This window comes from Pristiophorus japonicus, chromosome 10 (genome assembly GCF_044704955.1).
Source record: "Pristiophorus japonicus isolate sPriJap1 chromosome 10, sPriJap1.hap1, whole genome shotgun sequence".
NCBI lineage: Eukaryota > Metazoa > Chordata > Chondrichthyes > Pristiophoridae > Pristiophorus > Pristiophorus japonicus.
Genome location: NC_091986.1, coordinates 184,104,462 through 184,117,779, shown reverse-complemented (window position 1 = coordinate 184,117,779; position 13,318 = coordinate 184,104,462). Strand labels below are relative to the sequence as shown.

Sequence of the window (13,318 nt, the reverse complement as noted above, 5' to 3'; positions counted from 1 at the left end):
AGTCGGCTACCATTGCCCACCACGGGGTTGGAAATGGCGCAGCCTACAAACTTGTTAATGGTGGCGCAGCCTGCAGACTTGTTGATGGTCATGGAAGCGTTTGAAAATGATAAATCACCTGTCATGGCCCGCCAGATTAGGACTTGGACCAGCTAAGATCCTCTGCTGATCCTAGTTATAAACTGTGTACTGCATGGGAGCTGGGCCAGCATCCCCGTTGAAATGCAAGAGCTAATCAAGCCGTTCCAGCAGCGAAAGGATGAGCTGTCCATTCAGGCAGACTGCCTGTTGTGCGGTAACCGCGTAGTGCTACCCAAAAAGGGCAGGGAGACGTTCATCTCGGATCTTCACAGCACACACCCGTGTGTAGTAATGATGAAAGTGATAGCCAGATCCCATGTGTGGTGGCCCGGTATCGACTCTGACTTAGAGTCCTGTGTATGGCAATGCAGCGTGTGTGCTCAGTTGAGCAACGCGCCCAGAGAGGCACCACTAAGTTTGTGGTCCTGGCCCTCCAGACCATGGTCGAGGATCCATGTTGAGTATGCGGGCCTGTTTCTCGGTAAAATGTTCTTGGTGGTGGTGGATGCTTTTTCAAAATAGATTGAATATGAAATCATTTCGGGAAGCACCGCCACAGCCACCATTGAAAGCCTGAGGGCCATGTTTGCCACCCACGGCCTGCCTGACATACTGGTCAGTGACAACGGGCCATGTTTCACTAGTGCCGAATTTAAAGAATTCATGACCCGCAATGGGATAAAACATGTCACCTTGGCCCCGTTTAAGCCAGCCTCCAATGGGCAGGCAGAGCGGGCAGTACAAATCATCAAACAGAGCCTTAAATGAGTCACAGAAGGTTCACTCCAAACCCGCCTGTCCCGAGTACTGCTCAGCTACCGCACGAGCCCCCACTTGCTCACAGGGGTGCCCCCGGCTGAGCTACTCATGAAAAGGACACTTAAAACCAGACTCTCACTGGTTCACCCCAACCTGCATGATCAGGTAGAGAGCAGGCGGGAGCACCAAAATGTAAATGATGGTCGCGCCACTGTGTCACGGGAAATTGATCTGAATGACCCTGTGTATGTGCTAAACTATGGACATGGTCCCAAGTGGATTGCGGGCACGGTGATAGTTAAAGAAGGGGGTAGGGTGTTTGTAGTCAAACTAGACAACTCTTTTTGGGGAGTACAAAATAACTTTAGATCGAGTGCCCCCCGATCTGGGGGACACTCCAGACACTTATGACAGCCCTCTTTTTTTTTTGTATTTTTGTAGGTTTTTTTTGTGGTTTTTTTTAGGGCATTAAAATTCCACATTTGACAAGTGTCCCCTATAAAAGGGGAGGGGGACACTAAAAATCCCACAAAAACAAGCTAAACTTTAAAAGAAATAAAATCAAATTAAAATTTGGTTGCCGGGGGTGATGATACACTCCAGTCCCTCCGGCGCCCACCTCTCGCAGAAGGCCGCGAGCGTACCGGTGGACACCGCGTGCTCCATCTCCAAGGACACCCTGGCGCGGATGTACGCGCGGAAGAGAGGCAGGCAGTCAGGCTGAACGACCCCCTCGACCGCCAGCTGCCTGGACCGGCTGATGGCACCCTTGGCCGTGCCCATGAGCAGTCCTACGAGGAGGCCCTCGGACCTACCTGCTCCCCTCCGCACAGGGTGCCCAAAGATCAGGAGTGTGGGACTGAAGTACAGCCAGAATTTCAGGAGCAGCCCCTTTAAATATTGGAACTTTTTTTTTTCTTTTGGACAAATTTGCAGAAAGCACCTGGACCAAACGAGGCTGCGATTCACAGACTGCCTTGAACAACCCACAGCAGACACCACCTTTTTCGAGCCCACAACACACACACAAAGGATCAACAACACCACCCCGGACCAGGAAATTGAACCCATCACGCCCAACAGCCCTGCAAGGCCAGGCTCAACCAGCAGCCCTGCAGGGCCAACAACACGCCAGCCCAGCAAGGGCACAGCCAACACACCAGAACAGACATTTGTACCGAGGCAGTCCACCAGGGAGAGAAAGGCTCCCGACCGCCTCACCTTGTAAATAGTTTTCACTTTGACTTTGGGGGGGGGGGGAGTGATGTTGTGTCTCTGTAAAGCATGCACTCCCATGTTCCGCCACCAGGGAGTGCATCCCCTGAAGTCCCAAGGGATCCCAGCATCCCTTGGGAGCACTGTAAATATAAGCCGGCCCCTAAGGCCTGTTCCTCACTCTGGAGTGAATTAATAAAGACTGAGGTAATTGTTACTTTAACCTCTCTGTGTGCAGTCTTATCTGTATTAGGAACACAATACTTCTAAACTGCAGTGAATACAGGCCCAGTCAATCCAGTCTCTCCTCATATGTCAGTCCTGCCATCCCGGGAATCAGTCTGATGAACCTTCGCTGTATTCCCTCAATAGCAAGAATGTCCTTCCTCAGATTAGGAGACCAAAACTGAACACAATATTCCAGGTGAGGCCTCACCAAGGCCATGTACAACTGCAGTAAGACCTCCCTGCTCCTGTACTCAAATCCCCTAGCTATGAAGCCCAACATACCATTTGCCTTCTTCACCGCCTGCTGAACCTGCATGCCAACTTTCAATGACTGATGTACCATGACACCCAGGTCTCGTTGCACCTCCCCTTTTCCTAATCTGCCGCCATTCAGATAATATTCTGCTTTCGTGTTTTTGCCCCCAAAGTGGATAACCTCACATTTATCCACATTATACTGCATCTGCCATGCATTTGCTCACTCACCTAATTTGTCCAAGTCACCCTGCAGCCTCTTAGCATCCTCCTCACAGCTCACACTGCCACCCAACTTAGTGTAACCTGCAAACTTGGAGATATTACACTCAATTCCTTCATCTAAATCATTGATGTATATTGCAAATAGCTGGTGTCCCACCGCTGAGCCCTGCGGCACCCCACTAGTCACTGCCTGCCATTCTGAAAAGGACCCATTTATCCCGACTCTCTGCTTCCTGTCTGCCAACCAATTCTCTATCCACGTCAGTACATTACCCCCAATATTATGTGCTTTAATTTTGCACACCAATCTCTTGTGTGGGACCTTGTCAAAAGCCTTTTGAAAGTCCAAATACATCACATCTGTCGTGTATGTAGGCACCTTTAGTAATGACTCCACGAGGCTGGATATGATACTTAAACTGTGTATATCTGTAGTCCTTTATTTGCAGCTCCTGAGTGCCGACAACAAGCTGTGAGTTCCCTTTTATACTGTGTTACCTGCCATGTGCAGCCAACCCCTAGGTCTCCAGCAGCAGCACCCTCTGGTGTACCGGTAAGGTGTGTGCAGTATAAGGGTACATTCAACGTGGCATAACAGTGTTACAGACATCAGACAGTAAACAGGCATGCATACACAACAACATCCACTGGTTCTCCTTTGTCCACTCTACTAGTTACATCCTCAAAAAATTCCAGAAGATTCGTCAAGCAGGATTTCCCTTTCATAAATCCATGCTGATTTGTACCGATCCTGTTACTGCTTTCCAAATGCGCTGCTATTTCATCTTTAATAATTGATTCCAACATTTTCCCCACTACTGATGTCAGGCTAACTGATCTATAATTACTCGTTTTCTCTCTCCTTTTTTAAAAAGTGATGTTACATTAGCTATTCTCCAGTGCATAGGAACTGATCCCGAGTCGATAGACTGTTGAAAAATGATCACCAGTGCATCCACTATTTCTAGGGCCACTTCCTTAAGTACTCTGGGATGCAGACTATCAGGTTCCGGGGATTTATCGGCCCAACCTACTCAACCTTTCCTCATAAGTCAACCCCTTTATCTTCGGAATCAGCCTGGTAAACCTTCTCTGAACTGCCTCCAAAGCAAGTATATCCTTTCGGAAATATAGAAACCAAAACTGCACGCAGTATTCCAGATGTGGCCTCACCAATATCCTGTATAGCTGTAGCAAGACTTCTCTGAGGATGAAAATCTATCCTAATATTCTAACATTGGCTTAACCAAGGATTTGTATAGCCTCAGCATTACATACAAAAGCAAAATATTGCAGATGCTGGAATCTGAAATAAAAACAGAAAATGCTGGAAATCTCCGTGGGTCAGGCAGCTTCTGTGGAGAGAAAAACAGAGTTAACGTTTCGGATCAACGACCCTTCATCAGAACTGTTGAATGTTCGAAAAGAACATATTCTTAAGAAGCACTGAAAGGGGGAGGGGAAGAACAAAAGGGAAGGTCTGTGAACGGGTGGAAGGCAGGAGAGATTTGAGAGACAAAAGGGATGATGGGCCAAATTGAAATGGTAATGGCAAGAGTTAGAAAAAAGGGTAGTCAAGATAGGGTGTGAATGGCGGAATAATGACCAGCTGCCATTGGAGCATTACATATGCATTACTGTCGGTACACCTGTGCTGTCCTTGCAATGCAGCAGTGCCCTGCCGTTGAGACATAATTGAGACAGAAGCATCCTCTGCTGTAATATCACTAGAACAGTTTTCTGTATTTTAAACATGCATAAAGTAAAAGAACGACCAAAGCGCTTTACAGCCAATGAAGTACTTTTGAAGCGCAGTCACTGTTGTAATGTAGGAAACGCAGTAGCCAATTTGCGCACAGCAAGCACACATACACATCAATGTGATAATGACCAGATAATCTGTCTTTGTGATGTTGATTAAGAGATAAATATTGGCCAGGCCATCAGGGAGAACTCCCCTACTCTAAACATCCACATAGAACATGAGTGCACGCATGGTGGGCCATTTTCTGTGCTGTAACACTCTGTAAGAAATGCTGTTGCATCCTCAGTGGGACAAGTTAGGACAGTGTTGCAGTGGTGACAGTCTTGCAGGAGCAGTGATGTGCAAATGATGCTGCTGCTGCTGCTGCATTGACCTTGCAGCCAGTGGTGGTGTTGTTGCTGTGAGGCGCATACCCGCCAGCAGGTGGTGGTGTCGGGGGCGCTGCGGGCTCAGGAAGTGAGCCGGACCTGGGTGGTCGGGTTTGGGCTCGGGCTCTGGTCGGCCATGGACCGGCTGGTGTGGGCGACCGGCCTGCTGGAGATGAACGAGACTCTGGTGATACAGCAGCGCGGAGTCCGGCTGTACGATGGCGACGAAAAGGTAAAGTGAGCGGGGCTGCACTGTACTGCGCCCCGAGAATACGCGAGCCCCAGGCGCAGTTCGGCCCGGTTCTTGAAGCCCCTAGCCTCAGAACCTCATCATCGGTGAATGACCTGGAGCTGTGCTTGAGGGAGATAAAAACAAGGAAAGAAAGACTTGCATTTATATAGCGCCTTTCGCGATCTCAGGACGCCCCAAAGCGCTTTACAGCCAATGAAGTGCTTTTGGAGTGTAGTCACTATTGTAATATGGGCAACATGGCAGCAATTGTGCACAGCAAGCTCCCACAAACAGCAATGTGACCATGACCAGGCAATTTGCTTTCGTGATGTTGGTTGAGGGATAAATATTGGCCAGGTCACCGGGGAAAACTCCCCTGCTCTTCTTCAAAATAGCCCCATGGGATCTTTTACGTCCACCTGGGAGAGCAGGCGGGGCCTCGGTTTAACGTCTCGTCTGAAAGATGGCACCTCCGACAGTGCAGCACTCCCTCAGCACTGCGCTGGAGTGTCAGCCTAGATTTTTGTGCTCTTGTCTCTGGAGTGGGACTTGAACCCACAACCTTCTGACTCAGAGACGAGCGTGTTGCCCACTGAGCCCATGGCTAACGTCAAAAACAAGAATTCACAGACACAGTTAGCAGTATCAAGGAAGGTTGATTGATAGATTTTTGGATATTAAGGGAATCAAGGGTTATGGGAATAGTGCAGGCAAGTGGAGTTGAGTTAGGAGATCAGCCATCATCTCATTGAATGGCAGAGCAGGCTCGAGGGGCCAAATAGCCTATTCCTACTCTTATTTCTTATGTTCTTGTGTCTGATTCTTGCATGGATGAAATGTTTTGCCATTTAAAGGAATCATTGCGATGGCATTTGCCATGTTTCCCAACCATCATGATTGGTGAAAATGTGGGGTGGTGGTCTCCAAGGGGCAGTGATGTCGCTGGCATCAAATTAAAATATGATTGTTCTTTGGCCATTGGCCCCTGCTGCCTACGATCTGATGAAGCTAAAACTGCCAGATTCAGTTAGATCTGCGGCCAGGATGGACTGTTTTCCCGTAGCCCATCTACTTGTATCTTGTAAAAGCAATGGTGGCAGTGCTACCTGGGCACGTCCTCCCTTGATGTCATCATGCATGTGCATCTTGTGTGCCATAACATCACTAATTGCTGACACACGTGTACCACTGGCCAGTTCTTCACGGCAACTCAGCACATGTGTTTCATCTCTGCCATCGATTCTTGGGGAGACCAACGGCACACTTCAGAAGCAGTTTCACTCTCCAGCTTTTGATATAAAAAAAAAATCCCGATTAAACATGTTCTGTCGGTTAAAAGCGTGAGTGCGCAGCCTGTCCTTACGGGCCAGCGATGGGGTTGCCCCATCCAAGCCAGCAGCTAGAAAATAAGACTGCTTTATATTAGTCTTGGAGAGATACAAGCGCTGCTGGTTCCCAAGCCTTGGGTCTGACGTAGCCGGCAGGAACTCCAATGGGAGCCTCCTGGATTTACTGTCCGAAAGATTTTTTATAAAGCACTCATATAAGGTCAGTATAAAAGCTGCCTTAGCTGATTTTGTCTTTAAGGGCACTTAAAGCATCTGTAAGAAAATCCATTGTATTTTGGTAGGGAGATCTCTCTTTTCAGAGATATACGAGGCGGGGCTACACAGTTTACATTTTGTTGTTTACTTGAATATCTAGGACAGGAGAGCCTACTCCCCCAGAAATTTACAAATAAAGAAAACAAAATAATAACATTATTTTTAAAAAGACAACTGGATCGAGCCCTTATCTCCAGTTGCTGCTGCAAAGTAGTAGAGTGGTACTGCATACCCTCCCAGGCTGCAGTCTTGATATAGTAGAAAATAAAGTGTTTCTGTCCAAGGACAATCTCTACCCTGGAAGCATATAGTTCTTCTCTGTTTACCTCCCCTCATCAAATACCATTTTCTGATTGAGAAGTTGTGGAAAGTAGCCCTGCTCTTGGATCTCTCAATTATGCTGCAGTAGCCAGGTTGGAATCAATCATGAAGGATGAAATAGCAGCGCATTTGGAAAGCAGTGACAGGATCGGACCAAGTCAGCATGAATTTATGAAAGGGAAATCATGCTTGACGAATCTTCTGGAATTTTTTGAGAATGTAACTAGCAGAGTGGACAAGAGAGAACCAGTGGATGTGGTGTATTTGGACTTTCAAAAGGCTTTTGACAAGGTCCCACACAAGAGATTGGTGTGCAAAATCAAAGCGCATGGTATTGGGGGTAATGTACTGACGTGGATAGAGAACTGGTTGGCAGACAGGAAGCAGAGAGTCGGATAAACGGGTCCTTTTCAGAATGGCAGGCACTGACTAGTGGGGTGCCGCAGGGCTCAGTGCTGGGACCCCAGCTCTTTACAATATACATTAACGATTTAGATGAAGGAATTGAGTGTAATATCTCCAAGTTTGCAGATGACACTAAACTGGGTGGCGGTGTGAGCTGTGAGGAGGACGCTAAGAGACTGCAGGGTGACTTGGACAGGTTAGGTGAGTGGGCAAATGCAGGGCAGATGCAGTATAATGTGGATAAATGTGAGGTTATCCATTTTGGGGGCAAAAACACGAAGGCAGAATATTATCTGAATGGCGGCAGATTAGGAAAAGGGGAGATGCAACGAGACCTGGGTGTCGTGGTTCATCAGTCACTGAAAGTGGGCATGCGGTTACAGCAGGCGGTGAAGAAGGCAAATGGTATGTTGGCCTTCATAGCTAGGGGATTTGAGTATAGGAGCAGGGAGGTCTTACTGCAGTTGTACAGGGCCTTGGTGAGGCCTCACCTGAAATATTGTGTTCAGTTTTGGTCTCCTAATCTGAGGAAGGACGTTCTTGCTATTGGGGGATTGCAGCGAAGGTTCACCAGACTGATTCCAGGGATGGCTGGACTGTCATATGAGGAGAAACTGGATCAACTGGGCCTTTATTCACTGCAGTTTAGAAGGATGAGAGGGGATCTCATAGAAACATATAAGATTCTGACGGGACTGAACAGGTTAGATGTGGGAAGAATGTTCCCGATGTTGGGGAAGTCCAGAACCAGGGGACATAGCCTTAGGATAAGGGGTAGGCCATTTAGGACTGAGATGAGGAGAAACTTCTTCACTCAGAGAGCTGTTAACCTGTGGAATTCCCTGCCGCAGAGAGTTGTTGATGCCAGTTCATTGGATATATTTAAGAGGGAGTTAGATATGGCTCTTACTGCTAAGGGGATCAAGGGGTATGGAGAGAAAGCAGGAAAGGGGTACTGAAGGAATAATCAGCCATGATCTTTTTGAATGGTGGTGCAGGCTCGAAGGGCCGAATGGCCTACTCCTGCACCTATTTTCTATGTTTCTACCTGGAGGTATGTAAGAGCATCCATGGGTGGCAGCTGTCATGGACATGGGTTTTCTCTCTCCCTGTGGAAAAGTACTAAGCATGTGTTTGGCACCTCCACAGATGAGGTCAGAGTCATGCTTTTAACTATTCAACTTTTAAATAAGCCCACATTAAAAGTTTTTTTTTAAATTGAAAAATTAAGCACAAGCTTGTTAACTTAAGGGTTTCCTGCCCTAAAGAGTGTTTTCATTTTCTATATATTAAAAATGCATGTCGTGTCATCTTTTGAATGAAAAGTACTGGGAACCATGCCAATGGATTTTTCAATATTAATTGTATCTCGATCTAGTGATGCTTGCTCTGAGAGATGATGTATTTTCCCATTAATGTGACAGCCTATGACTGTTCCATGTTTTGGCCACCAGGCGGCACCATGGAACAGAATTGTCAGCCTTCCTCTGAATATTGTGACCTGCCATTTCATTACCTGAAATTTCTATTTCCGAAATAAGAGTTTAAACAAAATTAAAAATTCACAAAAATACCTATTTCACAATAACATTGTTTAATTAACCTATTGAATTGATTTTCAAAATTTCTCTTCATGCCTTTATTTTGTCCTTAGTCTGTCTCAAAAGCCCAGACTTTGACTTTATATTTTGCCCCACAACAGTTGAGGAAGAGCTTTCAATCATATCTGTGCATTCTGAACAAGTGCAGGTTGCAGAAGTTTCCATAGTGAAGTCTGCACATCAACAGATTTTGAAGGGAGGAAGGGTATATTTCCTCATCTTGTGAGGATTTGAAAGTTTCTTTGCTTTTTCCAAAAGACTTTGAAAGAAACAGAATTTTCAAAGCTTTTATTTCACATAATATATTACAATTGTGCTTTTCTGTTGTGAACTCCTCAGAACAACAGAAGAAGCATGTGGGAACAGGAATAGATGTTATGATGTGAGATACAACAATGGGAATAAAAGCAGCACTTTATGGGTTTATGTTACTGGTTGGAAAGGAAAACCGAGATTGTTTATAGAGAATTGATCTACTTTTAGTCAATTATCACTTTTGATTGTATATACAGGTATTCAGGTAAACTCTTTTCTGGATCCTTTGTGAGTCTATATATGATATTTTTTAATATAAAGCTTGGAAGCCCTCCTGCTGTTTCTCCCAGACCCTGAGAGGATATCTAAAAATACTGCGAGACCTAAAGACTCCAGCCCAATATTGCCAGATCCTAAAGTAATATTACCAGTGCCCCTGCTAATACTACTTTGCATAACACCTTGGTTAATATAAAACCTCTCCCTCACAATCAGCAATGCCATGGGAGATCTGCTAGTTGTGGAAAATGCATCTGTTGATGGCAATTTTGTTAAATGTTATAATTTATTTATTGCAGACAAAATTTGACTCGGGGACTCTTCTTCTTAGCACACACAGATTACTTTGGAGAGACCAAAAAAAACATGTAAGTTTCTTGAAAATAGGTTAAAATGCATCATGTGAAGTTAAAAAGATTACAATTTCCAATATTTTGCTGAAATGTATTTGATTTCTGAAAAGTTTGCACACCAACATTAATAACTTGCATTTATGTAGTGTCTTTAACATAGCAAAATGTCCCAAGGTGCTTCACAGCATCATTATCAGACAAAATTTGACACCGGGCCACACAAGGAAATATTAGAACAGGTGCTTGGTCAAAGTGGTAGGCTTTAAGGAGCATCTTAAAGGAGGAGAAAGAGGGGAAGAGGTTTAGGGACTTCCAGAGCTTAGGGCCTTGGCAGCTGAACGCACGGCCACCAATGGTGGAGCTTTAAAATCGGGGATGCACAAGAGGCCAGAATTGGAGGAGCGCAGAGATTTCGGAAGGTTGTAGGGCTCGAGGAGGTTGCAGAGATAGGGAGGGGCGAAACCATGGGGGGATTTGAAAACAAGGTTGAGAATTTTATATTCGAGGCTTTGCTGGACTGGAGCCCATGTAGATCAGTGAGCCCAGGGATGATGGGTGAACGGGACTTGGTGTGAGTTAGGATACGGGCAGCAGAGGTTTTGATGAGTTCAGGTTTATGGAGGGTGGCAGATGGGAAGTTGTCCAGGGGAGCATTAGAATAGTCAAGTCTAGAGGTAACATAGGCATGGGTGAGGGATTCAGCAGCGGCAGGGGCGGAGATGGGCGATGTTACGAAGGTGGAAGTAGGCTGTCTCAGTCATTTACCGTATATGTGGTCAGAAGCTCATCTCCGGGTCAAATAAGACACCAAGGTTGCGAATGGTCTGGATCAGCCTCAGACAGTTGCCAAGGAGAGAGATGGAGTCGGTGACTAGGGAACGGAATTTGTGGTGGGGACTGAAAACAGTGGCTTTAGCCTTCTCAATATTTACTTGGAGGAAATTTCTGCTCATGTCGAACAAGCAGCGTGACAAATCAGAGACAGGGGTGGGGTCAAGAGTGGTGGTGGTGGTGGTGATATAGAGCTAGGTGTCGTCACTGTACATGTGGAACCTCGTGTTTTCAGATAATGTTGCCAGGGGCAGCATGTAGATGAGAAATGGAGGGGGCCAAAGATAGATTCTTGGGGGACTCCAGAGGCGATGGTGCGGGAGCGGGAAGAGAAGAAATTACAGGTGATTCCCTGGCTACGATGGGAATGGAACCATGTGAGGGCAGTATCACCCACATGCATGACAGAGAGGAGTTGGAGGAGAATGCCATTTGAAACGTATATATATTTCAAATGTTGCCAATTAGATGAGATTCAGCTAGTTTGTACCGCTCAGCTTTCATGTTGCCAATGTGGAAGGGGATAGGGTGACACGTTTATGCAGCAGAAGTCAGGAGTACCCATTACAATAAGGATCAGTCATAAGATTTGCAACACTTGTACAGATCAATAAATAGAAATAACAATGGTATTTCCGCTGATTTCACCTCCCATTGACAAAGGGACATTGTCAAATCAGCCGACCAGCACTTTCCATGATTAGTTACTTGGGCCGAGCATTAGTGAAAATATTTAATATGGAGGATTATGAAGTATTTTACTCAATACTTTTATTTTTTCCACTAGTGTAGAAAAAGATCATTTTAATGAACACAAGTTTTGTAGCCTAAGAAAATCAAGTATTGTGGACTGGGGTGATTATGGTTAAATTTCAGCCTCCGCTAACATAATTGTGCATCTCTTTCCTTCTTCGTGCCCTGCCCAGCAGTGAGTTGCTGATCTCACATGGGTTGTCACAGCACTGAAGGGACCCTTGGTCTATGGGAGGGACTGTTTTAACTCGGATCATATTTCCGTACCCCATCTTGCTGGCCACATGTCAGGATTGTCTGACAAGAGTGTAGGCAGGATAGATTGCCTGAGAAACTACAATAAATGACATAAACTTTATTAAGAAAAACAAACAAAATGGACTGTTGTATAAAAGAAAGAACTTAGTAAGAAGTGTTTCCATTATTCCAGGGATGTTTCAGTCAAACATCAAATCTAGAATTATTTTTATTCTAAGTCACAGTAATCATAAGTGGATTCAAATTCAAAAATAATATTCTCATACTTGAATAAAATGAAAATGTGGGCTTATTGCTGTACTATTAAAAATTAAAGAAACATTTAAAAAAATCTTTCTCACGTTGGTGAGCAGTGTGTTATTTGTTATCATTTTGTTGTATCATTCTATATTTTAATTTTACTAAATCAAAATGCTGAAAGTATGTTGCAATCTTCATGTTGCACTGTTCAAATTGAAAATGCTGATGGAATTTCGCCACTAAATTACTTTCCTTTTATTATTACCGCAGGATTGCTGCATCACTTTACCATTGTCGCAGATTATTTTCTTTGAAGAACAGGCAGCTGGAATTGGAAAAAGGTTAGGCTTTATGATTAAATACTTTAGAAATAGTGGACTTCTATAAATCCACCTTCTATATCCTTTCCCATGGTCCTGTAAAACTGATGTGCAAATCCAAAGAACCACTGATTTGAATTATTTGTTGTAATTTTTTTGAATTGCTGTGATGAGATTCCTCGGGTTGATAATTTTACTGGAAAAAGTCAGCTTTCTTACAAAACAGGAAATCCCAGACCTTTTTTTGCCCCAGTAAAATGATCAGAAGGTGTAATTTCATGCCCAGTAATTGTACAACACGTTAATACTTGTACTGTACCCCAGTATGCCATAGAATGGTGGGATACAGGGGGTTCCGATGTCAGCTGTGCATGTGATGGAGGTGTGGGGAGGGGTAGGTGTGTGTGTGTGTGTGTGTGTGTGTGTGTGTGTGTGTGTGTGGAGGTATGTGTGTGTGTGGAGGTGGGGGTGAAGGATGAGAATGGGCAGAATGCAGAGTAAATTTCATTGGGTTGTCATATAGCCGCAGTATATTTAGCCTGGGAACAATTCATCAGTCTGCATCAGTGGATGAGGGTTTTGAACATGATGTGGTAGGACATTTAAAATTCTGCAGTAACTCGATGCTAATTTCTTCAGCAATCCCATGAAATTCTGCAGCATGAGAATAGATTCAATTTTAAAATTAGCTTCCTGGTATTCAAATCTCCCAGTGGCCTCGCCCCTCCCTATTTCTGTAACCTTGTCCACCCCCACAACGCTCCAAGAACGCTGCGTTCCTCCAACTCTGGCCTCTTGTGCAACCATTGCCGTCTGTGCCTTCAGCTGTCTAGGCCCGAATCTCTGGAATTTCCTCCCCAAATCTCTCTCACTGCTCTCTCCTTTCCTGCTTTAAGACGCTGCCAAATGTTTGGACAGCTGTCCTAATGTCTCCTACTTTGGTTCGGTGCCAATTTCTGTCTGATTCCGC

The 13,318-nt window shown here is 45.1% G+C and overlaps 1 protein-coding gene across 1 annotated transcript in view; it reads left to right on the top strand.

Annotated features, from left to right (window-relative positions):
• Positions 1-4,983: 4,983 nt before the first annotated feature.
• Positions 4,984-13,318, top strand: part of vps36 (vacuolar protein sorting 36 homolog) — a 73,111-nt gene continuing 64,776 nt past the window's right edge. The window contains exons 1-3 of the mRNA XM_070892393.1: positions 4,984-5,128; positions 9,893-9,961; positions 12,299-12,369. Coding sequence (XP_070748494.1) covers positions 5,033-5,128; positions 9,893-9,961; positions 12,299-12,369 — 236 coding nt within the window. The 5' untranslated portion in view covers positions 4,984-5,032. The remainder of the gene's footprint in view (positions 5,129-9,892; positions 9,962-12,298; positions 12,370-13,318) is intronic.